At 58.2% G+C, this 25878-nt stretch overlaps 3 protein-coding genes and 1 long non-coding RNA gene across 5 annotated transcripts; 2 read left to right on the top strand and 2 right to left on the bottom strand.

The window, feature by feature from the left end:
- Positions 1 to 1279: 1279 nt before the first annotated feature.
- Positions 1280 to 9072, bottom strand: ZP1 (zona pellucida glycoprotein 1). 2 transcript variants are annotated; one of them, XM_004770464.3, is made up of 12 exons: positions 8548 to 9072; positions 7287 to 7408; positions 6760 to 7075; positions 6480 to 6623; positions 5495 to 5682; positions 5327 to 5424; positions 3785 to 3912; positions 3507 to 3696; positions 3282 to 3426; positions 1958 to 2039; positions 1702 to 1821; positions 1280 to 1452 (listed from the first exon to the last, which is right to left on the bottom strand). In XM_004770464.3, exons 1-12 carry the CDS (start codon positions 8738 to 8740, stop codon positions 1298 to 1300), a joined length of 1881 nt encoding a protein of 626 aa, XP_004770521.3. In that variant the 5' UTR covers positions 8741 to 9072; the 3' UTR covers positions 1280 to 1297. The 2 variants fall into 2 exon arrangements, with proteins under 2 accessions (XP_004770521.3, XP_044919055.1); XM_045063120.1 differs by lacking the exons at positions 5495 to 5682; positions 6480 to 6623; positions 6760 to 7075; positions 7287 to 7408; positions 8548 to 9072 and adding an exon at positions 6347 to 6465.
- On the top strand, positions 7588 to 11367 carry LOC123387161. Its single transcript, XR_006601495.1, has 4 exons — positions 7588 to 7935; positions 8245 to 8419; positions 8619 to 8782; positions 11050 to 11367. It is a non-coding gene; the product is annotated as an uncharacterized LOC123387161 (long non-coding RNA).
- Positions 11368 to 15110: 3743 nt separating this feature from the next.
- Positions 15111 to 19979, top strand: PTGDR2 (prostaglandin D2 receptor 2). The gene is made up of 2 exons (XM_013044534.2): positions 15111 to 15275; positions 17374 to 19979. Exon 2 carries the CDS (start codon positions 17382 to 17384, stop codon positions 18579 to 18581), a length of 1200 nt encoding a protein of 399 aa, XP_012899988.2. The 5' UTR covers positions 15111 to 15275; positions 17374 to 17381; the 3' UTR covers positions 18582 to 19979.
- Positions 19832 to 25268, bottom strand: CCDC86 (coiled-coil domain containing 86). The gene is made up of 4 exons (XM_004770387.3): positions 24432 to 25268; positions 22484 to 22613; positions 20818 to 20892; positions 19832 to 20654 (listed from the first exon to the last, which is right to left on the bottom strand). The coding sequence occupies exons 1-4, from the start codon at positions 25181 to 25183 to the stop codon at positions 20535 to 20537; spliced, it is 1077 nt and encodes a 358-aa protein (XP_004770444.1). The 5' UTR covers positions 25184 to 25268; the 3' UTR covers positions 19832 to 20534.
- Positions 25269 to 25878: the final 610 nt, after the last annotated feature.

Here is a 25878-nt window from a genome sequence, read left to right as displayed (position 1 = left end):
GTTCCATGCCAGAGCAGGTGTCTGAGGCTTCCAGCCCCAGTGTTCTGCCACCTCCGGCTAGAAAAGCCCAAAGCACAGCATTTCCCCAGCCCCTCCTCATCTGGGCTATAAACTGGTCTTCATATTAAAAATAAATAATTAAGAATTTAGGGAAGCATGAAGTTTGGCATAGGGGAAAAAAAATTCTAAGAAACAGTCAACATTTACTGAATGCTAGGGACCATTCTAAGGACTCTTACCTGTTAGTTTATCTAGCATCCCTGTGCGGATGGGTATTCTCCACATTTTATGGAGGAGGAAACAGGCCTAGACAAGTTCAGTAATTCAACATCGCACTGCTAATAAGAGCCAGAACCAGGGTTGTAATGAAGCCTGGCTTGGGAGTGGCTGGAGAGGACCAGTATCCTAGAGACGGAAAAGCTGGAGCAGGCCCTAGCTGAGGAGCCCCTACCCAATGTCAAGGCCACCGGCCTGACCTGGGCTCCTCCACTTCCTCTCGCAGCTCAGCCCACCAAAGACAGACCTTCAGGAAAAAGTCAAAGGCCAGGTTTTGACCCCTTACCAGATTATTCTCTCTTCAGAGGCTGAACCCCACTCCTACCCCTCACCCTTTCCAACTTGCTACCCCTTCCTATCCTAGACCTACACGTCTGTCTGGAAAGGTCTTTGCTGCCAAGTCCAAGGTGAAGGCCCAAGTCCCACACGGGCAAACGAAGGTCAGCAGCACCGACCTGTCTGGTGAGCGTGCCCACTGTGCCAGCGTCAGGTCCCCACCGGCTGCTGTGCCAACAGGGGGCAGGACCTAGTCCTGGGAGGCTGAGGGGGTCTAGGACTGAGAGCAGTAGCCCGTATCCTTTAGTGGGACACTGGGAGCTCAGAGCAAGAATGAAGAGCTCTTTTAAGTTGGGCTCAGCCCTTTTGGTCCCAGGAGATCTGGGCTTCCCCTAGTCACAGGGGAGCTGAGCATCGTGACTGGAGGATGCCCAGGACCAGGGCCCCATCCTCCGGGTTCCTTTTCTTCATTGGTGCTCTGACTCAGCCAGCATTTTACCGCGCTCTACCTTCACTTGTCCAGTTTTCTGTCTGGAATGCCAGTTCTCCTTGCTGAGAGACGAAGTCTCCCAAATTCAGCCTTGGGAGACCCCAGACCCTACCCCACTTGTGGCACATATTACCCACAGAAGAGGCCACACTTCTGAAAAGACAGAACTGGTGCTAAGGAACACGCTTCTAGAAAGAAATCCTTCCAGTTGCCACAGACCGCTCTCACACGTGCTCATGTGCTTGACACAATGGTTTATTGAGCCCCTTCGCCCTCTGTGGCCTTCCTGGAGCTTCCGTGCTTGGCTTGGTGCAGGCCCACGAAAACACCGACCCCTAGGACCAGGGCAACAGCCGCCAGCAGAAGGACCACCCAGAGGAGAGGCCTCTGGTTGACGTTCCTGGGGGAGCCTGCCAGAGAAAAGGGGTTTGAAGGCTTGCGGGGCTGAACGAGGCCCCCCAAATGGTCTCCACCCCCCTGGACCTTTGTGACCACGCCTGGCAGAGCCAAAGCTGCCCATCCACAGAGAAGTTGGACTGCATCTCTTTGCCTCGTTCCCCACTGAAAGCTGTTCCACCCTCTCCTGCCCGCACCATGGCCGAGCGCCCCCTGGCAATACACAGGCCCAGGGCCTGAGGGCCCGTCCACAGTGCTGGTACCTGTGGGCCCCAGCGCAGGCTCCTGCCTGTAAGAATCCTCAAAGCCCACGGGCCCTGGAGAGCTCACAAGGTTCTGGGGCCCAGCAGCAGTGCTGCGGGCAGCAGAGGATCGTCGCTGTCCTGTGAGGGGGGAGTGACAGCACCTAGCCTCCTCTCCAGCCCCTGGTTGCCCAGAAGGCGGGAACAGGCCTGCAGACAGAAGAATAAAGGCCGGCCCCCGCCATGGCCCCCTCCAGGTGTCCTAGCCCAGACTCACTCGAGGGCCCAGAGCTGCACATAGTGGGGCAGGTCTCCAGCCCCGAAGGGGAACAGGCAGAGGCACTGCAGAAGAAGTAAACCTGTGGGGGAAGACAGAAGGTCAGGGCACGGGGCCGGCTCGGACCTACAGTGGGAAGCACCAGGCCAGGCACCCAGGGTCCAGGACCCAGGCCAAGTCCACACTGCTGCCAGCCGGCCAGCCAGAGGGAGGTCTGGCCACGTGGACCAAGACCAAGACTGCAGCCCCTCCTGTGGAGACTCAGAGCCACAGGTGTGCCTTCCTCCATCCCCAGGACCCACGTCTGTAGGGGAGTTCCTTGCCAGCAGGCAACCCTGCCCATGACCGAGCCCCTGCCTTTGCCTGCTCCACCAATGCTCGCCTGACTGCAGGGACCCCTGGGCGTGCTGGCCTCCAAGAAAGGGGCCCTTCACAAGGCAACAGGGGCAGAGGTCCCAGTGACTGGGCGCAAAGCAGGAGACAGGGTACCCCCGATTCTGGAAACAAGAAGGAGTAGAAGCAGGAGGAGTGGGAGGAGCTGAACCAGTTGAACCAACCAACTGAGGTGCCTTCTTCCAGTAGGGGAGGGTCTTGGCTCCTGGAGAGGTGCGTGGAGGAGCAGAATTAAGCCACAATGAACAGGGCTCCCCAGTGAAGTCTGCCCACATCCGTGTACTAACAAGCAGCTACTACACGGAGGTCTGTGTGCAGCAACGTGAGAAACAAGTATTGTTCCACAGAACAAGTTATAGGGTCGCCCATGGCCTGGAGGGACCGTTTGTGTATTCTGAGGAAAACCTAAATATAGGAGTGCTAGCGTGGACTCCGTCAGTTAAGCTGCTGCCTTCGGCTCAGGTCATGATCCCGGAGTCCCAGGATCCAGCCCGCATCCGGCTCCCTGCTCAGCGGGGAGTCTGCTTCTCCTGCTGACCCTCTCCCCTCTCATGCTCTCTCACAAATAAAATCTTAAAAAAAAAAAAAAAAAAAAAAACTTAAGCGTGTACCCGAAGTTTATCCATTTACCTACCAGAGAAGCTGGTTGGTTCTAAACATTTAAAGCAGATCTATGTTGAACACAGTTTCTGGAGTCAGAAGCAAAGCCCCTCTAGAACATGGTGACCGGGTTCAGATGTAGGGGTGGTCGCATCTACTTTCCTTCTTCCTCTTGAACACTTTGCGGGTTGCCTCTGGGCTGACTACCCTCCAGGAAGCCCCGTCTGGGACCTCGGTCTGCTCTAGCTCGCAGGGCGCTGGAGGGCAGGGGGGACCAGCTTCGACTGAACCGATGGGGAGCAGGCATGAAGGGGCATGTGGTGCTTCTTACCCATCCCCTGAGGGCCCTCTGGGAGCCAGGGTGCAGGAGGGCGAAGGTGGCCACGGTGAAGCGCCGGTAGTGGGATGGGAAGGAAAGCTCTGCCCCGTCCAAGGCTACCAGTTGGGTCCTGTAGCTGTCGCCATCAAAAGGACACCTGGGAAGGAAAGTTGAGGAGGCTGCAGAGGGATGGGACGGCAGGTGCAGGGCGCCCCTGGGAGCCCTACTGCTACTCACCCTTCAGACAGAATGGGCCACTGAGGCTGCTGGAAAGGGCTGGCCCCGGGAGTGGCCCAGCACTGGTGCAGCAGCAGGACCAGACCGGGGTCTGTCCTGTGTAGGAGCCGGACCTCCACTGGGACAGGCTCACGCAGCAGCCTCACGAGGGGGTAGTCCCCTTCCTCGTAGAAGGAGCGGAAAGTCTCATCTGTGGGGTGAGGGGCTCATGAGCCTCAGTGGGCTGGTTGGGGGTGGGAGGAAGCGGGGCAGCGAGAGAAGACCCAGGGACCACGTACCTTTGGCGATCCGAAGCTGGAGATGCAGGGGCCCGGACTGGGTCACAGGGGCTGGAGAGGGTGGCGGGAAGATGGATGCCTGGAGCGGCAGGAAGTCACTGGCGTTGAAGATGCAGCGCATGTGAAGCCTGAGGTCAGGTGCGAGAGAGCACGTGGGGGAGAGAACCCAGTGTTGTGGAGGCCGGCTCGCTGGGCAAACCAGACGTCAGCTCCGAGGATGCAACGGGGCGCAGTCCAGCAACGCAGCTGGACGCCACTGAGCACGTGCTAGGGGGACCCGAGCCCTGCCGGCCTCATCTGGCCAGGACCACTCAGGCTGGTCCCAGACAGTCCCCCAGGGTTGTCATGGTCCACTGGGACTGGGGTCTAGCCTAAGAGCACACACTCTTAGTGGGGGCCCATGCCTGGCGCCCCGTGTTCTGCAAGGGAAGCTGACCCCATCCTACCCCAGCCATCTTCACCTCCAGCTCCTAAGGGCTCTCCTTTGACCTGGGAGAGGAGCATTCCAGCCTGGGTGGGGTGCTCCCTGGGAAAACACGCTGCAGCTGGAGACGGGGCCTGGCACAAACCAGGTGCTGACCGGCATCGGGATCCTGGCCTGAGCTGGAGACCTTGTCTGAGGAGCCACCCGCCGACTTCTGCGGGCTCGAGTTGTTTCCCTCTCGGCTCCCTCTCTCTGAGAATCCCTGGCGCCCTGCTGAATTCTGGCTAGCGCCCCCAGCTCCTAAATCCCAGGGTCGAAAGCACAGTGGACCTATCCCTCCAAAACCGGGCCTGTAGGTTCTTAGAATTTTAAATCAAAAGACATTGGGACCCGCACACGAGCAGCCCACCCCAGCCCTCCTGGCAGGGCAGCTGGGGAGAAAGACTCTGGGCAGCCACGCGGGGCCAAGCAGAGTTTTGTGTACGGATGCATTAGCTCTGTCTGACAGGGTGACCAGGCGGAGTCCTGGCTGGGGCCCCTAGACTTCCAAAATGGGTGCGACAAGCACAGGTGCCCTTGGGGCACCCCCACTGGCATCCTGGGCACCGAGGGTGGTTCTGCCACCGGAGTCCATGGGTCCTAGTGGCCCCTTTCAGCCGGAGGTCCTCCCTCGGCTCCTGCCCCATCATACCCTCAGACAGCTTCTGCCCCCAGGTATCTTCTGCCCCATTAGTGGCTCCGTGACCTGAGAGAAAGGGGTTGCCACACCCACACACATGGACCCCACTGTTTCTAGGAACCTCGATGGGGGTGCTTGCTGCTTAGTTTCCGAGTTCAGCTCTTGGCAGGATAAAGGCCAGTGCTCCTGGGGACCCCTGCCTGCTCATGCACTGTCCAGTGTAGGCAGACCCCACTTTGTGCTCCTATCAGAGGGCCATCCCCCCACCCCCAGCCTGGTAGGGGAGGCCTAGAAGAGCCCAGAGGCTCTCCTGACATCACACAGCAGGGAACAGCTGGGGCGTGAACCCAGATGGCTCCAAAGCCTGTTCGAAGCTCCCTTGTGCTCTCTTCACACCGAAGCCCACAGCCCAGCCTGTTCCCGAAAGGCTCCCCCTCACCGGAAGGTGCCGTCCCTTGTGATGGAGCCCTGTGGCCCCGTCCGAGCCTCGATGTCAGACACCAGCTGATTCTCATAGACGAGCTGGTTGCCAGCCACCTGTGGGGGCGACAACTGGGTGAGCCCTTGAAGGGGCGGTCCTGGGCGCCCACCCTGACCCCGCTCCTACCTGGGCTGTGGTCCCACAGTGGGAGAGGGGGAAGCGGAAGACCACGAAGGACCCGGTCTCCTGGGTGGGGGAGCAGCCAGTGGGGGCATAGGCCATGTGGAGGTTGGCCAGCGTGATCCCGTGCGCCAAGGCAGTTTCTTGGGACACCACCAGGACAAAGTGGCCATTTCTGAAGCACTGGACAGTTGCTGGGACAAAGGTGGGTCAGAGAGGCCAGTCAGGTCCCACAGGTTAGTGCCCGTGCAGCGTGGACATGGGGAATGGGCTGGGGGACAGTATTTAAGTGTTGCCCTGGGACTCGGGAGACCTGGGTGCTCATACTCTGTGCCAGTGTTGGCTCGAGGAACCCCCGGACAGACCCAGACCTTCTCCCACATGACAACAAAAGAAACTACAGAAGTACGAGCGCCACTGAATTTCTCTCTAAATTGGGCTGTTCCCGGGACACTGGGCTGGCTCAGTCGGAAGAACATGGGACTCTTGTTCTTGGGGTTGTGAGTTCGAATCCCACAGTGGGTGTAGAGAGGACCATAAAAAAAAAAAAAAAAAAACTTCAGAAAATAAACTGGGATGCTCTAGATAGAAAGGTAGGGGTGCACGTAAAGAGAGCTACGACAGGATGCCTGGGGGCTCAGTCACTTAAACGCCTTCGACTCAGGTCATGATCTCCGGGACCTAGGACCCAGCCTGGAGTCAGGCTCCCTGCTCAGCGGGGAGTCTACTTCTCCCTCCCCCTCCCCCTCCCCATACTCTCTTTCAAATAAAAATCTTAACAAAAACATGAAAACCCAAACTATTGCTAGTTCCCTGGGATGATGGTTATCAGCAAGCTGGGGTGTATGGGCACCCCACCTAAAGGTCCCTTCTGCAGCCACTCTGGGGCTCAGGCTGTCCCAGGAACAGGGTAGGCAAGGCTGCAGTGCTGGAGAAGGAGGGGGAAGAGGAAGCCCTCTGAGGCTTCAGGGTTCAGGTGGGAGAGCTATACCTGTGTTGCCATAGTAACAGGGAATCGCTCTGCTGTTGTCATAGCAGCAGCCAGCCTGCTGGCAGGCTTCCTTCGAGCTTCTTCCCACTCCACAGGAGATGGCCCTTGAGGGCACCTGGCACAGCTCTGGAGTCAGAGGTGCACCTGGGGGTGTGACAGAGCCGTGAGGACAGGAGAAAAGGCCGCACCGGGCAGCTGACTTCCAGGGCAACGGAGGGACTTGGCTTCCTGTGCCCAGTCAAGGGTGATTAGGCTGCCCAGATACAGAAGTCCTACATACCTGAGTATGGTGGCTCGTCAACCCCCCAGGGTCTCAGGGTGCCCCCCTGGGGTGGGGCCTGGGTGGCATGGGAGGTGGGTCCAGGTCCGAGGGACGGCAAGGCAGGGGTCGCATGGACGAAGCTGTGCTCTGGGTTGGGGCGGAGGGACCAGGCCTGGGGGGTGGGGCGGGAGAAGCCTGTGCGTGGTGCCAGGTGTGGGTCCGGAGTCCAGGTGTGGGCAGGTTTAGGACAAATCAGAGTGACATCTCCTGTTGCCTCAACTTGACCGTTGGGCAGCACGGCTTCGATGATCACCTTCAGGTGGGAGCGCCCGTCCTGCAGGTGAGGAGATAGGGGAGCGGCGAGGGGAGGCCTCCCAGCATCCCAGGCAGGGGCAGGGGAGGGGGTGGTCAGGCAGGGAGGGGATTTGCGAGCTGGTCCCGGGACTCAGTGTCCCTCCCTACCCACCACCTACCCAAAGGCAGGACGGATCCTGAGCTCCCTCTCCAGCCTGAGGCTGTGCGAGGCTCCCCTGGGCAGTCCCTACCTTCTCCAGCACGTGGCAGCCTTTGTAACCAGCAGAGAAGACCGCGTGTCCCGGGGGCTTGGTGGTGACCCAGTGGTAGCAGGCAGAACAGTTGTTTACCTCAAATTGGTTCCCAAATTCATCTGGGGCAAAGGGGAGAAAGACGGAAGGAAGCATCGGAAATGTTTAAGGGTGCAGGGGCGCCTGGTGGCTCAGTCGGTTCAGCGGCTGCCTTCGGCTCAGGTCCTGATCCCAGAGTCCTGCGATGGAGCCCCGCATCGGGCTCCCAGCTGGGAGCCGGCGCCTCCCTCTCCCTCTGGCACTCCCCCTGCTTGTACATACTCTCTCTAGGTCAGATAAATAAAATCTTAACGTGTTTAAGGGTGAAGCCAGAGGCTGTTAGCATCTGCTGAGAAAAATCACACTTGGGCGCAGGAGACCCCGGCTTCAGGCTAAGCTTTGCTACCGGTGGACTGACTGTAAAGGAATAGCTTTAGCGGGTCCGATCTTTCCAGCCACGCTTCCCGCCTGACAGCACACAACAGCAAGCAGGAAGGAAGACACTGGTGAGGACAGGTTAGCAGGGTCTCAGGCCCCAAGGTTTCTTGTAAACTCGGCTCTCCACATTCAGTGCAAGAGGCTGCTCAGACGCCGAGCGGAGCTTTCCCAGGTGCGCACGAGGAAGGTCCGAATGACGGGAACTTGGGCTGTTGTAGCCGGGCTGGGGCAGGCATCGGGGAACACACGCTAGGTACGCAGCCCCCCAGGTCAGCCCAGAGCACCAGGGCGCTCTCTGGGTGCCAGCAGGCTCCTGAACTCCTGTTTAGTTCATACCTTGCCCAGGGCAAGGTTGGGGTCACCTTCCCCATCTTACGGTTAAGGAAACAGGGGTTAAGAGAGGTCAGGGGAGTTGCTGAAGAACACAGAGCTTAGAAGATGCAGATTCAGGTCCTTTGAAACTCCCTTTTCTCCACACCAGGTCAGGCCCCCGAGGGCCCTGCCCCTCAGAACAGCCTGGGGGCCAGCAGCCTGGGTGTCGGCTGGGGTCCCAGATGCAGAGCCTGGGCTGAAGCAAAACCCGCATCTCAGCAAGAAAGCCAGCGCACACGTACCTGGGAGACCAGGGAAACTGAGGCTGACAGCTCCCCTTCATGGTGAGGGAGTGGGGGCCCAGAGGCCTCTCCTTGTCCTGTTCCTGGTGCAGGGGAAAGGCCCTAGCCACCAACCCTCCCCCGGTCATGCATTCCGTGGAAAGTGCGGACCGCGGCTTAGCCACACTCACCTACCACCTTGAAGCGGATTGTCTGGCCTGGCCCCGGGAAGGCCCATAGCTGCATGCCCTTGACCCCACAGTCATAGCCGTGCCACAGGCCTGAGGGACCAGGTTCGGTGTGTGGCCGCTGCGTCAGCCCCAGAGCAGCCACCAGCAGCAGCGCCACGCAACCGTCCCGGAGCCTGGCCGAGATCCCTGCCATCGGACACACCAGGGCAACAACCCACCCCACCCTCAGCCCCAGGTGAGGCCCAGGACTTATATGGCAGAGGAAGGCAAGTGGGAACTTCCAGGGGCAAAGGGCGCCCACCTGGAGCAGCTCTGCCAGGCTTGCTCCCAGGGGCTCTGGTGAAATTCCCACCCTGAAGGCCAGGGAAGGCACCTCCCAGTCAGGAAGCTGCCACTCGCCCTCACATCCTGCCTTACAGCTGGGGCTTGAGGCCGCCTCAGTAAGGGCGTAGGGTGGCAAACAGTGGCTTTCAGGCTGACTGGGGTCCCTGGAGGGGGAAGGGCTGGTGAGGTGGGTCTTTCCTAAAGGACAATGGAAAAGCCTTTAAACTTTTTCTTTTGACATAGTTTCAGACTTACTGAAAATATTCCCGTATACCCTTCAGCCAGATCCCTCAGATACTCACGGCTGTTAAAACAAGACAGCAGACTCCCAGCTAGAGTCACTTAGGCTAAGCCTCACGTCAACAAACTAAGACTTAATTACAGTTTTGGCTCTCCCAGAAACGGAATCTCAAACCAGCCAAAAAAAGGAATGGCCTGATGAGCCCTAGCTGGTACTCTGGCCCACATACCCCTGCAACGAACCAACCCCCATTTTTGCCAGTGTAAGTTCCTTGTTCCCACTCCCTTCTGCCTATAAAGGTCTTTCTGGAGAGTTCCTATCTGCTAAACTGGAGGCTAGATAGAGTTCCTATCTGCTAGACTGCCTAGAAAGGTCATTCTGGAGAGTTCCGATATCTGCTAGACCACAGGCTGCCTGATGGACGGTTGCACAAAGCCAGGAGACTGAATAAAATTCACTCAGTTGAATTTTGTTTCTTGACAGTGTCTTTTTACACATATTTTCTCTTTTTCACTCCTGGTCTGTACACAGACGCCCACCTCCACACTTTCTTCCGTAACATTTGAGAGCTGTTTGCAGATGGTTCTCCTTTTACGGCTGAATACTGCAGTGTGTTCTTTCTGAAATACGAGTAAGATGCTCAAAACCAGGAAGTCAACACTGGTGTCACACAAATGCCCAATTTACAAACCTTATCCAATTTACCAATGGTCCTAATCAAGACTTTTAGAGCAAAGGAGGAAAGTGTTTTTTCCCTAGACCAGGATCTAGCGTGAGACCAGGATCAGGCTTCTTAAGCTCCTCCAGCCTGCGACCGTCTGTCCAGCTTTGTCCCTCATACCCTTGATGTCTGGAGGAGTAGGGGTCGGTTACTTGACAGAATGGCCCTCATGCGGGTTCATCTGGAGCTTCTTCCCGATTTGATTCAGGTGATGCCCTAGGGGCAGGTGTATTAATTTTCAAGGACTAAATAGCAGAGCCGCACAGGTGCCTTCGCCAACAGACATTCTCACACAGCTCTGGAGGCTGGAAGTCCAAGGTCAAGGTGTCAGCGGGCCTTGTCTCTTCTGCCGCCACTCTCCTTGGCTTGAGATGGCCACCTTCTCCTTGTGTCCTCACGCGGTCTCTCCTCTGTGCGCACACATTCCTCATGGCTCTGTGGGTCCACATTTTCTCTCCTCGTAAGGACACCTATCAGCTTGGATTAGAGCCTGTCCTCACATGCCCATGTAACCTTATCACCCCTGAAAGCCCCACCTCCAGATATGACCACATTCTGAGGCTCTGGGGGATCAGGCTTCCACATACGAGCAGAGGGCACAATTCAGCCCATCCCAGGCCCGAAGAGTCCAGAAGTGACGCCTTAACCTTCTCAGGGCATTCTAGCCGGAGGCTCCTCTCGCTGGTGGGTCCCATGACTGCGGATATAAATTTGAAAACCTGGGTGAGGTGCGCTCTGCTGTCTGTCTTTCGACACAGGAAGTCCTTGATGGGAAGACCCTTGGAGACTCCTGTAGGGGACCGTCCTGGTCCTCACCCTGGAGGTGGCCATTCCCTTCCCCTGTCATTCCCTCCACACTGCTTGCTTCCTGCTGTAGCAGAGCGCTCGTCCTAAGGGGAAGGGGGGGATGGCTCAGGTGGCGGAGAGAGCCCCAGCCAGAGGAGCCGAGAGCCTGGGTTCTATTCTCCCTTCTTGCTCGGGAGCCCAGGGACCCCCCACCCCCGCCCCCGCTCTGTAAAGCAGGTGGGGACTGGAGATGGTGTGGTGGGGATTAGATAGAGGGCGGGGTGTCTCCCAAGGCCCTGGAAAGATGAAAAGAGCAAGGGAACCTCCTTCTGGTTAAGGGCAGAAGGATGCCTTCGAGACAAGTTGTGCTATACTGTCCTGGGGAGGGGGACCCCTGAACCCTGGGTTATGAGTCCAATTCTTGCAAAAGCCCACAGGTGCCAGAGCTCACCAGCCTGGAAAGGGTGCCAGCTCCCTCCGCTCCACCACCAGAGACCTTAGAAAAATCACTTACCTGCTCACCGACTCCATTTTCTCATCTGTGTAATGGGGCCAGTAACTGCACCTAACCTGCAGGCTTGCTGCAAAGAGGAAATACGAGGACCCACGGACAGTAGGGAGGGCAGAGCCTGCCTGGCGTGGACACAAGAGCAAAAGAATCCATGGTTGTTTCCACGGCTGAGGAAAGAGGATCAGATCAGAGCAAACTGACTTGCAGGTCTTGGCTTCCCACGTGGTCTCTTTCTAAACAGGTTTGGTCTGTCTCTTACCTTTTCTATTTCATTTTTATCTTGTTAAAATGGGGGCTTCAATTCCGTAATCTATAGAATGGAATTAAGAGCAAGAGCAACCTCGTTGGGGTGGCGTGAGCCTGAGGGGCTCACTACGTGAGCTTTCCGCCCTGTCTCGCCTGCTCTGGAGAGCCAGGGACAGAAGGAGGGTGCCACAGCAGCACGGGGCCTCTCTGGGCTGGAAAGACCAGGTTCTGTCCCATTGCCTCTCTGCTGCTTGGGGGCTTTGCCAGGGCCTCGCGAGTCGGGGAGTTTGAGGACTGTAGGGCAGGTCCGCCCTGTTTCCTGCCGTGCGTCTCACTTCCTCTTTGATTAACTTCTGTAAAAATGTCAGAAAGGAAAATGGAAACCTACTTCCTAAGGCAAGAGCAGAGGGAGAAAACTGGGGAGAACTGGGGGACACATTCCCTTGGGGCCCATTCCCTGGACCGTTGGTTAAACACAGCTGATGTCCTAGGCATCCTCTTGGGAGCCCGAGACACTCCGGTCTGGGAAAGAGGACCTGCAGAATAGGCAGGTGATGGGAAAAGGGCCTTCCAGCCAGCAGCCATGCAAAGGCACTGGGGTAGGTGGAGAGGATGGGGAAGCTGGGGATGAGGGGCAAGGTGCAGGCTTGTGGGCCATGTGTTGGATCCGAGTACAGCACCCAAGGCCCATGGAGACCCAGCGGCGGTCTGTTAGGCTCCAATTTGTCTCCTGCCTGGGGTAGCTGAGGTTGACACCGAGTACCACCCTGTGATGAAGCCTCGCTCTTCCCTTGGCTCCCGTTCTGACTGGCAAGGCATTGCCCCACGGAGGTCCACATCAGCATCACTGCAGACAGTCACAAGGGATAAGCCTACGTAGACTCTGGAGCTGGGGGTAGACTTTTCTTTCCTGGGGATTCTGGGCTTCACCTCTCTCAGGAGGGTCCTCACTTGCTTCCAGAATACGGATTTTGGCAGATACGCGCGTGGCAAAGGCAAATGTAGGGTCTGGAGTCAGGAAGAGGTTGACATGGAAATGCAGCACACTAAAAATAACTAAATAAGATGCAGCTGGTTTTTGCCTTGTCACTCGGTGGCCTGTGGCCGACTCTGAGCAGAGGGCTGGGCTTACCATCTCCTTGGACTTCCACAGCGGGGAGGGGAGGCATTCGGGGAAGCCCCGCAGCTAAGTGCGCTCTCCCAGGGAGAGCTGCTTCTCCCTGCTCTGAGCACCGCAGGCCCAAGCATCCCAACTCTCCTTTCCAGCAGGTCAGCGTTCTCTGTGTACCCCAGAGCCAGCAGCAGGGGGATCTGCGGGGGAACCTGATGGAAATGCAGATGCCCAGGCTGCACCCTTGACCGGCTGGGAAAGAGATCCAGCAGCCTGGGTTCGGCCAGCTCCCCTGAGAGGTCCCGATGTGCACTTGGTGAAGAGTCACTGGTCTGTATGCATTTAGGCCCTTCCCATAGGCCCCGGTCACCCTCCCCCCGACTTTCCCCTCTGTGAAGGCCCATCGGCAGTCTTGGTGTCCTCCTGGCAACACCAGCCTGACACCATGGAGGGCTCCCCTAAGGGTTCTCTGATTTCTAAACTTGGCCTGAGCTCTTGACCCCTGGCCACTGGAAACTCCTGTCCTCTGTTTCCAGCCAGCGAGCCCCCACCCAAGTCTCCTTCTGCTCCCGTGTACCCCCAAGGCTCTCTCTGATGGGCGACGCGGGCTCCTGTTTCCTGACACTCTTGTCTCTCTGTCCCAGCATCCTATGCCTGAGGGCCTAGGGACTGTGGCACTGGGGAATATGTGCAGAGAGGTTCGCCTCCACTGTGAGAGTACAGTTGGGGGGGCCCCCTCAAGAATAGACATCACTGCCTTCTTCTTTAGAAAATGTCTCAGGGCCCTGCCCATTGGGACTACATTTTTGTTTTAGCAAATTTCATAAATTATCCTCAGGAAGGGTTGGGGGGGCATCTACAGTGATTACAGGATGGGAAACAGGGGTTGGGGGAAAGGTCTGAAGAATGAGGGTTTCAGGGAAGAAGCCCCTTAGCAGGGCCACCATGAGAGGTTGTGCAGGATGTTCACTGCACAAGGGTACCTGCTGGAGGAGGCAAGGGAGGGCTGAGGTCCTGAGGGATGGAGGGCTGAAGCCCGATACTCCCCTGCCAAGATGTGTCTACAGGAGGGAAGGGGGGATTCCTTCTTCGCCCCAAGAGCAGTCTATGCACCAAACCTTGCACTTTGAGGCAGGGGTTTGTGCAGAAGGAGTCCTTATTAAAAAACCCTCCTTTCCTGCTGTGAAATTATTTGCCCAAGGTCACAAAGCTTGGGAACGGCAGTGCCTGATCAAAATGCAGTCCAGCTGCAGAGTTCCTGAGCTCACCCCTCCCACAACTGAGCCTGCATGTCCTTGGAGGATGTCCATGGGCCATCAGGTTGGGGCTGGGGGTGGGTAGGGATGGGAGGACTTCCCCCAAAGCAGAATGGCAACACCTGCCTGTTTTCTAGGGAGGGCTGCAGGCACTTGTCTTTGCAAGACCAGGCGCTCCGTGACCGCCAGGAAAGAAGACTTCCCAGCACTAACATTTTGGCTAATCAAGCTGCTTACTGCTTACTGCCATCTTGGGCTGCAGTGAAAAATATCTCCATCCCAAGGTCGCAGTATTTTAGGCATTCTTCACTTGGGATTGCAGGCTTCTTGCAAGTTTATTATGTGCCATGCCAGGCCCTGTGATGGAGCCTGTGTCCAAACAGAAGATTCTGGTAGAGTCAATCCCATGGGAGCGGGAGGACTTGCCTCGATATGGGAGTTTGTTAACATGTTCTACTGAGCCCTTCCTAGGTGCTGTGACGCTGAGTTTGGAGGAATGCTTCCTGACCCCGGGAGGCTTGGTCAGCAAAGACTTGGGGAGCCATTAAATGCAAATTCAGTTTCATCCACTCATCCGTAAGGCTCTGCGTCCATTTCATTTTATTTTTTCAAAGATTTTATTTATTTGACAGACACAGATCACAAGTAGGCAGAGAGGCAGGCAGAGCGAAAGAGGGGAAAGCAGGCTCCCTGTTGAGCAGAGAGCCCGGGATGCGGGGCTCGATCCCAGCACCCTGGGATCACAACCTGAGCTGAAGACAGAGGCTTAACCCACTGAGTCAGCCAGGCGCCCCTCTGCACCTATTTTAAATAAAAGCTGTATTGCCCTTGCCCTGTGGTCTCTCCCCCTTGGCCCCTGCCCTGGAGGAGAAAAGGACTAATTTCTGTGAGCACCTACTGTTCACCTGGCACTCTGTGATTGAAGGTACCGTGCTGCCAAGTCTTTGGGACAGACACAGTGGCTGCGTTAGCAGATGGTCAAACCCCAGGGGAGGGGCTGCACGGGCAGCTGGGGCTCTGCTCTTCCAGCTGCGGCGCCCTGCCTGCCTCAGGATTATGGGGTCAGGAGAGGGCAGCCCAGGGCTGTGGACCCATGCACGAGATGTCCTCCCTTTCATGGACTTCTCCTACACAGCAGTCGCCATCAACACAGCCCCGGAGGCATGCTCCCACTCCCCCACGCCCTTGCAGGGACCTGTGGCTCTTGCAAAATCTCTGGGGCTTACAGGAAGGGGGCGGGTAGGGGCTGCCAGCAGTTTTGTCCCTTTCTCATCCATGGAGACCAATGTTACTGGAATCCTGGTGGGACAACTCACCCTCCGCTGTCCCCGCCTCCCCCAACCCCACCCCTAAGCATGCACGCGCGCGCGCTCACACACACACACACTGGGGTGGAGGATAGCCATTTCCTCCCTCAACCTCACTCCCCTTCCTCTGCCTGCCCTGTGCGGTGCTTCATTGCCTCCTGGGCAGGCTGCCACCGGGAGCTGACTGTCTCCAGGGCCGGAATCCTGTGCTCCTCCTGTGCCCAGGTAAGGGAGAAGTAGCCCAGGGGCTGGGCAGCATCAGTGCCCTCTCTGCACCCACAAAGGAAGGCGCAGATTTGCCAGGGGAGATGCCCCTAACAACTAGGCAGAGGGATGGGCTTACCAAAGACTGGAGGGGAAGAGCTGCTCGCAGAAGGGAAGGCGCTAGAAGTCAGGCGCGGTGGTAAACCACAGAAGCTTCTCTCCATACTCACAGGCAGTCTGGGGTGGGGTGTCTTAGGACAACTGACCCCAAAAGCTTGTATTCTCTGCCCCTGACCCCCACTAGAGTAGGACCCTAGCTGCTGGGCTCCCAGAGAATCCCAGGAGGCTGGGCGCTGGCTCCGTGCAGCCAGAAAGCCCAAATTGGGGTGTAGCAGGACTGTGCTCTGCAAGCAACCCCAAGGGACCTGGCTAAGAGGCTGCTGGACTGAAGGGAATGTCCCTGCAGAGAGGGGATGGCACTCATCTGTTGGGTAGAGTCTCAGACGTTGCTCTGAGCCTCGGTATCCTCTTCTTGAAAAATGGGGTCTCACTGGGTCACTGTGGGTGCAACTGCTCAGCAAGATCTAAAGCTTAGGAAGCATGAGCCTGCTCAGGGAACACAGGTCCAACTGCTCCCCACTCCCCTAACTGCGATCCCCAGCTCCAAGGGCTGGGCTGCGTGGAAAAGTCTAGTTTGAGGTCCTGGAGCCTCACCTCACAAAGAACCGTGGTACCCGGAGAAGAGTCTGGGTTTTCTCGTTCTAGTCAACAGTGTTTCCCCTGGAAATGTGAGCGCTGAAGACCACCTCTCCACCTGCCCCCCCACCTCCACCTGTGCTTGCTTATAGCCGCCTGGTGTGGGAAAGGGAACAGGCTGACCGCCGCACTGCTGCCACTCCATTCGTCCATGTTGCGTGGGTGGCCCGGGCCTCAGTCTCCTCCCTCGTAAAAATGGGATGAAGTGAAGTTCCAGCACCTTTCTTCTCGAGTCCTGAGCAAGAGAGCACCTATGCAAAGGACCTATCGTGGTCTCGGGCACATTGTGGGGCCCCAGGACAATCTGAGTCTCTAACTCCTGCTCCCCATCCCCTGCCTCCTGCCTGTAGCCTCCCACCCCTCCCCCTCAGCCCTCACCCATCTCAACCAGCTTCATATCAGGTGGGCTCGGGTTTTTTATGAGGCTGGGGTGTGCACATCTGGGGTTCCTGCACATCTGCCAGAGGCTGGTTTCCCCAGCCCTTACCTGAGAAGTTCCTGAGTAACTATTTGACCAATGAGTGCGTCACTGAGCAAACAAACAAGCCGGCAGGATTTCCCCTGGGGCGGGGAGATGGGCTCGGCTGCCCCCCAGGCAGGGGAACAGTCCTCCAGCCACACTGGGCCTCCAGGGCCCCAGTCCGATAGTTCCTCATGCCCAGCTCTCTCCTTGCTCTTATCTTATTTCCTCTCCAACTACCAGAGGAGGGGCCGGCTTCATGGTTGAAGGTCAACACACCCAACCTGCCACTGCTGTGGGAGCAGAGGGCCACCCAGACAGGCTGCGGAGGCTAGATGGGAGGGTGCACCCGTGGGTGCGGAGGCTGCATCCCTTAAAGGCAGAGACTTCTCCCACTCCCATTGCCCGGACCGGCTGACCCCTGGTGCCCTTTAGGTGGGACCTGGTTAGTGCCCTAGTGCTCCGGGGATGGGGAAAAGGAGTCCTGCTGGGCCTTGTCTCCTTTCTGTTTCTCCATGTGACCCCAGGGGACACCTGATTATTATAAACAAGACGTATGCAGTGTTTCCTGCACACCCCGGGACTCTGCTCTAAATGCTTATGTATGTAAACTCACTGAACACTCCCAACAGCCCTAGGAGTCCTGTTAGGGCAGACATCCGCATCACAGAGGAGAAAACAGGCTCAGGAAGGTTCAATGGCTCGAGCAAGTTTGCAGCGAGCGGGCGTGCAGCTGGGATGCTATTCCCCCACCTTACTGTCTCTGCTCAAGTTCACTGATCCCTGGGCCAGGGGGTGGAGGCGCTCCTCTATCCCACTCACGGGTAGGGTTCAGATCTCCTGCGGAGGGTCCCCTGCTGTCCCTGCCCAGCCGACCTCAGCACCTTCTTCTCTCCACGGCAGAGTTCACCATGTCCGCCAACGTCACCCTGAAGCCGCTCTGCCCGCTCCTGGAGCAGATGAGCCGCATTCAAAGCCACAGCAACTCGAGCATCCGCTACATGGACCACGCGTCCGTGCTGCTGCACGGGCTGGCCTCGCTGCTCGGCCTGGTTGAGAACGGACTTATCCTCTTCGTGGTGGGCTGCCGCATGCGCCAGACTGTCGTCACCACCTGGGTGCTGCACCTGGCGCTGTCGGACCTGCTGGCCACCGCCACCCTGCCCTTCTTCACTTACTTCCTGGCCGTGGGCCACTCATGGGAGCTGGGCACCACCTTTTGCAAGCTGCACTCCTCCATCTTCTTCCTCAACATGTTTGCCAGTGGCTTCCTGCTCAGCGCCATCAGCCTGGACCGCTGCCTGCAGGTGGTGCGGCCAGTGTGGGCTCAGAACCACCGCACGGTGGCCGCCGCCCACCGAGTTTGCCTGGTGCTCTGGGCCCTGGCGGTGCTCAACACGGTGCCCTACTTCGTGTTCCGGGACACCATCCGGCGGCTGGACGGCCGCATCATGTGCTACTACAACGTGCTGCTCCTGAACCCCGGACCCGACCGCGACGCCACGTGCAACTCGCGCCAGGCGGCCCTGGCCGTCAGCAAGTTCCTGCTGGCCTTCGTCGTGCCGCTGGCCATCATCGCCTCGAGCCACGCGGTCGTGAGCGTGCAGCTGCGCCACCGCGGCCGCCGGCGGCCCAGCCGCTTCGTGCACCTGGTGGCGGCGGTGGTGGCGGCCTTCGCGCTCTGCTGGGGTCCCTACCACGTGTTCAGCCTGCTGGAGGCGCGCGCGCACGGCGACCCCGCGCTGCGGCCGCTCGTGTGGCGCGGCCTGCCCTTCGTCACCAGCCTGGCCTTCGTCAACAGCGTGGTCAACCCGCTGCTCTATGTGCTCACCTGCCCCGACGTGCTGCACAAGCTGCGGCGCTCGCTGCGGAGCGTGCTGGAGAGCGTGCTGCTGGACGACAGCGAGCTGGGCGGCCCGGGCAGCAGCCGCCGCCGCCGCGCCTCCAGCTCCCGCGCCCCCCACGCCCCCCGCGCGCCCCCCGTGTCCTGGCCCGCGCGTCTGCTCGCCTGGGTGCGGGGCGGCGGCGCAGAGTCCACGCGGAGGGCCAGCTCCCGCTCCCAGGACGAGAGGGGCCCCCTGAACAGGGTGCTGAGCACCACATCTGGGTAGAGGATGGCGCGGGGGTGGGGGTCGGCGATCCAGCGCGAGCGCGTCCCGCAGGCGGGGTCAGGCCGGACAGGGAGCTGCCTGTACAACACCTCCCGTGACTCGGTTCCCCTCACGACCATCAGCGGGAGGGACGCCGGCCGAGATCCCGCATTTCCGCCGAACTCCCAGGAAGCAGGGCAGGGCTGCTGGTCAGCCGACCCGATGCGAACCAAGGAGGGGTTAAATGCACAAGATTTCTCAAACTAGGGTGCAGGGGATGCCCCTTCCAGGAGTACAACTTTACCAGCTGGCGGGAGGGGAAAGGGAGGTAAGTCTTTTTCCATGAAGCCAGGGATGCGTTTTGGAGTAGAAAACAGAGAACAAAAGTTTGGGAAGCACTGGTCCGGTCTAACTCTCCATGTAGTCCCCAGCCAGCGCTCACTGAGCTGGATGCCTGATCCTGCAGTCTACCCACGATACAGCTGCGATACATGGGCTTAATCCACTTGACCCAAGTATAGCATTTGCATACTCACCAGTAACCATCATGCGGTTCGATTACCGTCCAGTAAGTGAAACAACACTCCCTCCACCCCCACCATACCCGAGGTACTGAAGGTCTTGGCTGTGAGAGGCCTGGTCTCTACCCCACCCATCCAGCACCAGCCGAGGGGTTTCTAAGGTAGAAAGAGCAAGGGCTATAGCCGTTGGTCTGGGCTAATCCAAGTGCAGTGGGCATCTCTGCTGAAGGTCTAATCTGTGCACAGCAGCCTCTGAGACCATAGCGTATGACATTTCCTCAAGAATCTGACATCTGTACAGCCCTGGTACTTCACGGGGGTGCCCTCTGGGCAATGCTGGTAATCCTCAAATCTTTCCAAAGCTCACCTCCTGACCACACAGAAGCTGGGCGACTGTCCCAATCTGTAGCAGCGAGGGCTCAGTCGGACCTCCATACAGCACATCCAACTCTCCTCTGCCCACCACACATTAGAGGACGAAGACCACTGCACTTGGGTCTGTCCCTGGGCCCATGGGCAGAACTGTGGCTGATAACTGGTTAGTGGAATGTCGGTCCAGCTCGGAAGCGCGTGGCTGGGGTCCTGAAGGCTGGGCTGGCCGGCTCACTGTTCATCACCGCACCGGGCCTTGCTCACAGCAGGCGCGCAGCGGTCGGCCGGATCCACCGCTGGCCGAACCAATGTCCATCCTCACACCTCCCCACGTTCCCTGCTACCTTCCCCTTGCTTCACTCTTGGCACTTCCCACTGTTTAACTCAATACGGTTTCCCTGTTTATTATGTTTTTTCCATCAGAATGAAAGCTCCTTAGGGGCTGGGGCCTCTGTCTGTGTTCCCCGGTACGTACATTTGTGCCTGTATAAAGCGGGCGTCCAATAAATGTTTGTTACAGACAGGATGGAGTGAGTGAATCAGATCTGTGGGTCTCCTGCAGAGTCCGGCGCAGGTAGAGGGAGCTGGGGGGTAGGGGCGGGAGGTGCAGACCTCACTTCCTGAAACCTCCTTAACCTTTCAGTGTTGAAAAGTCGGGGAAGCCGGGTTCAGCTGGCCGGGCGACTGGGCCAGTGGGCTGCAGAGACACCCCAAGGAGCCTTTGGGATGGTGTGAGGGAACCTGGTTCCTGACTGCAGTCTCCTGGCCTGGGTTGGACCCATGACTTTGAGACAGAAATACACATTTTAGGGAGTCCCCCTCCAGTTGTCAGCTCCCAAGGAACCAGAGAATTTACCCTTCTTGGCTGCAAGGCACTTGAGGAAGGAGGAGAGGGGAGGAAGGAGGTGGGGGTGGGGCTGAACCTCTTCCCTCCTCCAGTCTCTGCCAGGCCCCAGGTTCCTCTGGGCTTGTGTGCCCTTGAAGACTCAGAAATCCCCTGGGGCAGAGTGGCATGGCGCTAGCACTGGAGGGCCATGGCCTGACAAATGTGAGTCCGACACAGCAGCTGGCCGCAGCGCAGTCAGATCTTGGCCGCTGGCCCCTGGGGTGGCTGCTTCTGCAGCAGTGCCAGCGTGTCCCGCTTCTGAATGGAGCGAAGCTGCTTCTTCTTTGCCCGCTTGAGCTTGGCAGGGTTTCGGATCTGGGGGTGGTGTAAGGAGAGGGCATTAGTGTGGCTGACATCTTTGCCCTGTGCCCTGGGGACAGGGAGGCCACTTCGTGGGGGTGGGCGGGCGGGTGAGGCATCTTGAGCACAGCGCCTAGCCCAGCCACGGTTCAGATCCCCCCAGCAAGACAACACTCACCACTTGGACAACCTCTGCCCTCCGCTCATTCTCCAGGCGGCGTTTCAGGTTCTCGGCCCGGCGCTGTTTCTTCTCCTGGAACAGAGGCGATGGGGATCTGAGGCTGGGAATTGGGGCAGCCCTGGTCTCTTAGGCCTCAGAGGAGTGAGAGCTGGCTGAGTTCCCAAGGACAGCAAAGACCCTCTCGCCCCCGTGCGACTGTTGCTGGTGGTGTGGGCCAGTGAGGCGATACGCCCTTGGCCTGGACTGCGACCGAGACAGGATGGTGGGTGGGAGGAGGGAAGACGCAGGTGTCTCCCCACCTGGAAACTCAGGCACAGGCACGACGGCCCCTGTACCATCCCCCACCCCGCCATCAACTTCCGGGGGGGGGGGGGTGGGCTGGCGCTTTCCCTCAGTCCCACCCTCTCAGGGTCTCTAAGGTTCATGCAGGTGGGGAGTGGAGGCTACAGGGAAGAGGCTCCTGGGCTATCTGGCCCTGGTTCAAATCCCAACTCTGCTGCTTCCAAATGAGTGACCTTGGCCAAGCTGACAAGCCCTCTGGGCCTCAAGCCCCATCTTGAATGTGAAGAGGCTTCCACAGAGCTGTTCCGAGGAATAAGTAAACACACGCCTACACCGGCCTCGGGGGATAACCTGGCCTGGCGGGCACACTTCAAACATGGATTCACTGGGGTCTGTCTTAGGCGTGGGGAGTCCAGTGGCTCCGGCTATGCCGACTGCTGTCCCGGGGCGGCCAGGTTGGGGGGGTAAGTGGGTGTCGGCTCCGAGGTCCCTGCATGGTCAGGGGCCTCTCCTGGTTTTGACAACTCAGGGGAGAAGGGGTGGCCTGGGCCCCTGGGGAGGAGAAAGGAGAAATGAGATTTGGGCTCCTGTCCGGGGAAGGGCCGGTCTGGGGGTACTGCCAGGGGGCGGTGACAAGAAGTCTGTCTTGCCCAAGAGGTAGTCAGGGCTGTACAGGAAGTAAGATAAGGACCCGGCACACAGCAGCAGCCACACAGGCAGCAGGGCCTTGGCCACAGCTGCACAGGGTGACTCAAAGCAGAGGACAGATGACTGAATTGACTGGCCCTGCCCCTTCCCTTGCTGGCCAGGCTCAGGGTGAGAGGTCTGACTCCTCCTGTGCCCTGCGGATCAGTAGACAAGTGACATCCCTCTGATGACCACCGTCCTGAAGGGGTGTTGTGGAGGACCCCATGTTCTCTGGGTGCTGCCTACTGGGGCTTCCTGGAGCCTGAAGGGGGGTTAGGGGAGGATACCTCTAATGGGGCATTTCCGGCCTGCGGATCAGCAGCAGGGAGACAGCTGGAGGAAGGTGTGGGGTATCCACTTTGCTGATGTGTGGTGGCTGTCTCTTGAGGAATGACGGCACCAGTACCAGGGAAAAGGCTCTCCTACCCGACTGACGACCCTGAAGCCCGTCTTGCCAGATGCTTCCATCAGCAGTGAGGGCCACTGCGGGGAACGTGGTACGGGGCTCCTTCCCACCCTTGAGTCTCTTATGGAGCCCTGGGCTAAACTGGGCGCCGCACTGGGCTTCCCCACCTCGTGGTCCTACATGGCACTACTGCTTCTGGCCAGGCTCCCCGCTGCCCCAGGTCCATTCCAGCAGTCACCGGCTCAGCCCCCTGAGCTCCAGCCTCAGCCGGGATGGCTGGTTCCTCACCTGCCGCCGCTTCTCCTTCTCCTCCTCTAGGTGCCGGGCGAAGTCCTTGGCCAGCTTCCTCTCCTGTCGTTCCTTCATCTTCCGCTGCCAGGATGTGCGCAGGGGCTTGTCCTGCACCATTTGGGAGAACCTGGATGGGAGCCAATGGGTGCTCGCGTCGTCCGCGGGAGGGGCCCGTGCCCACTTCCCTCTCAGCTCTGGGCCTTCCTCCCCAGAACCCAGGCAGAATTGCATCCTCCCCTGCCCGTTTGCCAGGCAGTCACCCCTCTGGGTCTGCGGGACAGGCCCTAATCATGCTGCCATTTCTAAAGCCCTAGTTACGTGTCCCTACGATGGGTGCTCTTGTTCCTCCCATTTTAAAGAGGAGCAAATCAAGGCTCAAAGAGGTTAACTGCCCAGGTCACCTTCTACCTGAACAGCCATCAAAACTGAAATCCCTGTCTGTCACCAGAGTCCTGACCACGGAGCCTTTCCGTAAGGTTCTGCTGCTTCTGCCCAGCAAGCTTAGCTTGGGCGCTAATGTTAGGGTTCTCTCCCTCTGGGGGTGGCCCGTTCCATTCCAGAACAGTGTGGGGAGGTATGTGAAAATGTACTGGGCATTAGAGGATATTGGGGGACATCCTAATTTTTGTAAGAGCAGCGCTGCCAAGCAGAACTTCCTGTGACGGTGGAAAAGCTCACTATTCACTGGCCGGTAAGGCAGCCCCTAGTCACACCGGCAGCTGAGCAACTTGAGATGTGTTTGGTGTGACGGGAGGAATTGAATTTTAGGTTTTTAAATTTTAATCAACTTACACTGAAGTTGCCACCTGTGGCTGGCGACTACGCGATTGGGACAACACAGCGCCAGAGCATCAGTTTTACCGGGAGGTTGAGGGCAGAGAGGCCTGGCTTTCAAGGCCGGGGTTTGCCTCCTACTACTTGGGTACCTTGGGCAAGGAGCCGGAGTTTCAGTGACTTCCCACGTTGAACAGAAATGAGAATGGCTCCTGTTCCAAAGGGTGGTGGGAGGATGAGACAAGGCTGGACAAGCATTTAGCACACGGCTCTGCGCAGGGGAGAGAGACGGCACACCCGAGAAGCACTGTGCAGGGGGCATCTGGCCTGAGCTCGGAAGAGAGGGCCGCAGCCGGGCTTTCCCAGCCCACTGCAGGTGCTGTGTCCACTATCTCTGGGCTCTGCTCACCATCTGCCGAAGCTGCTTCCTCGAAGGCCCTGAACATCAATTCAATGGCCCTTTGGCCCTTATCCACAAGACCACCTGAGGCTTCCACATGTGTTTTAGTTCTACCACAGCTGCAACTTTACTGGTCTCTCTGCTTTCACCCCTGACGTCCTACTGTCTAATAACCCCTATTTCTCTGCTTAGCCTTGAGTTCCCCTTATGTAAAATGAGGATAATCCTAGCATCAGCTGCTTCATAGAGATGCGTGCAGATTCAAGGCCATGAGGCATGCTGGTCCCTCTGTCTGTCCCTTTGTCCCGTTCCCTGTCCCATCCTTACCAAGATGCTCAGCAGCGTTCTACACGCTCAGTGCTCCATAATACTTTCTAACACAAGGGCAAATAACTGTGATGGATACCAGCTGGTGAAGACCTCATAGCTTTTTATCAAGTTACGGCTGGTTTACCTGCTTCTGCTTCCCTCACTGGAAAGCAGGCAGGCAGAGGGAATGCTTGTAGAATGAATACGTAACTCAGGTGCTCTAGGAGAGGTACACAGGTACTCTGAGGAGGAAAGCATCACAGAAATAACCTCTGAGGGCTGGTCTCACCCACCCTGGGATCCCAGAACATTTTACCACAACCTGATTATAATGACCTGTTTGTGTGAGACCCTCCCACCCCCAAATGTGAGCTCTCTCCATCCCTGGTCCCATCACCAGGTTGCACTGGTGCCCCAACACCACAGAGAACCACACTCCTGCCCAACTGTCCCCAGCTTCACCTTTTCTTGGAGCGGTCCTTCCACACCCGCCCCGATTTGGGCTTTCCCATAGGGATTACAGGAACCGCCTCCCCCGCCTTCAACTTCTTGGACGCTGGGGTCTGGGCTGAAGAACTTGTCCGCTTCTGCGCCCCGAGGCTACTTCGCACCGTCTTCGCGGCCGGAGGTGTCTTGCTCGGCTCGCGCTGACCCCGGGGGGAGGCGGGTGACTGGGCTGTCGGCTCCTGGAGTGGCCGCGAGGGCTCCGGACCCGGCGCTTGCTCAGCCAAGTAAGGCTCAGGGGATCCTGGGTGCAGATGATGTCGGGGAGACCCCGGGGCCAGCTCCTTCTTACTCAGTGACAACTCCGAGTCCGGTTTTTCCTGGGTCTGGGAGAACTCTGTGGACTCCCCACTTGGCTTTGGCTGAAATCCGGGGGGTTCTGGACCCGACTCCGGAAGTGTTTGGAGCGACTCCAGGCCTGGGTTCTGCTGGCGCTGGAGGGACGGTGGGCCCGGCTCCGGCTCCCTTCCGGGGGTCCCCAAACCTGCACCCTTCGGTAGAATAGGTGACCCCGGGCTTGTCTCCGGCTGACGTCGGGGGGACTCCAGGGCGGGTTGCTGAGCACACGGAGACTCGGGCTCCCCCGTCTCTTTCGGGTCCAACTTGAACTCCACAAGGGCCCGTCTCGCCCGCAGAACTGAGCTGGGGGTCTCGGGGGATTCAGGGTTTAGGCCTTCCAGCCTCCGGCTGCGCCTGAGCGGCGTATCCATGGCGGGTCCTGAAAGTTTCCAATCTCAGCCCACGTGCAGCCTCCACCTTGTCGGGGACGACCGGCGCGATCCTATGACGTCAGGAGCCGCCCTGCGTGAGGGAGGAGGGGCCGTTGCCGGGGAGACCACGTTGGTGATGGGCAGAGAGGCGGGGCCCGAGTCGGCTGGGCTTACAAAGCGCGTGCGCAAAGCGCTGCGGCGCATTTACTCGCCGGGGAGATCTAGCTTGAGGTCTGCGTTTTTCTTTCGTGCAAACTCATTGTCCGTGGTGAAAAGAGTGCGCAAATAGAGAAAGGAAGGGGGTGGAGGACCCACTTCAGGGAGAGAAGAAGATTGGAAAAAGGTCCATGGAAACTTTCTTTGGGCCTCGGTTTTCTCATTGGTGATCCGGGTAATTCTGCACAAGCTTAGTGTGTCCAACGTGATTCTCTCAGAGTCCTCTTAACTGCCAGAGTTCATGCTACCTGGCGGATCCTGGAAGCGGGAAATCTCTTAAGGCTTGAGTTATATGATAAATGTAACCCCTTCCTTCCCTTCTCCCCTCCTGCGCTTAAATATCAAATCTACAGCTCTCTCTTTTCAACATTTACACCATTCATGCCTGAAGCTGAAGTGCTTACCCTTTGGTAAGATGCACTAAAAATTTGTGTCCGGGACCATTCAGCCCCAGTTCTGGAAAGAGCGATCAAATCACC

This window comes from Mustela putorius, unplaced genomic scaffold (assembly GCF_011764305.1).
Source record: "Mustela putorius furo isolate JIRA1106 unplaced genomic scaffold, ASM1176430v1.1 tig00000127_pilon_pilon_pilon, whole genome shotgun sequence".
NCBI classification, from domain to species: domain Eukaryota; kingdom Metazoa; phylum Chordata; class Mammalia; order Carnivora; family Mustelidae; genus Mustela; species Mustela putorius.
Note: the sequence above shows the minus strand (reverse complement) of the source record. Positions and strands in the feature narration are given on the sequence as shown.

Bases quoted from the DNA above. Each gene is read 5' to 3' on its own strand.
- ZP1 (XM_004770464.3), bottom strand. From the start codon at position 8,740: ATGGCAGGGATCTCGGCCAGGCTCCGGGACGGTTGCGTGGCGCTGCTG. The intron at 7,409-8,547 runs GTGAGTGTGGCT...CCTTTGCCCCAG, and splicing joins AATCCGCTTCAAGGTGGTAG to ATGAATTTGGGAACCAATTT. The intron at 5,683-6,479 runs GTATAGCTCTCC...CCTTTGTCCCAG, and splicing joins CTGTTACTATGGCAACACAG to CAACTGTCCAGTGCTTCAGA.
- PTGDR2 (XM_013044534.2), top strand. From the start codon at position 17,382: ATGTCCGCCAACGTCACCCTGAAGCCGCTCTGCCCGCTCCTGGAGCAG.
- CCDC86 (XM_004770387.3), bottom strand. From the start codon at position 25,183: ATGGATACGCCGCTCAGGCGCAGCCGGAGGCTGGAAGGCCTAAACCCT. The intron at 22,614-24,431 runs GTGAAGCTGGGG...GCTCCCATCCAG, and splicing joins AAGGACCGCTCCAAGAAAAG to GTTCTCCCAAATGGTGCAGG. The intron at 20,893-22,483 runs GTGAGGAACCAG...CCTCTGTTCCAG, and splicing joins AGAAGGAGAAGCGGCGGCAG to GAGAAGAAACAGCGCCGGGC.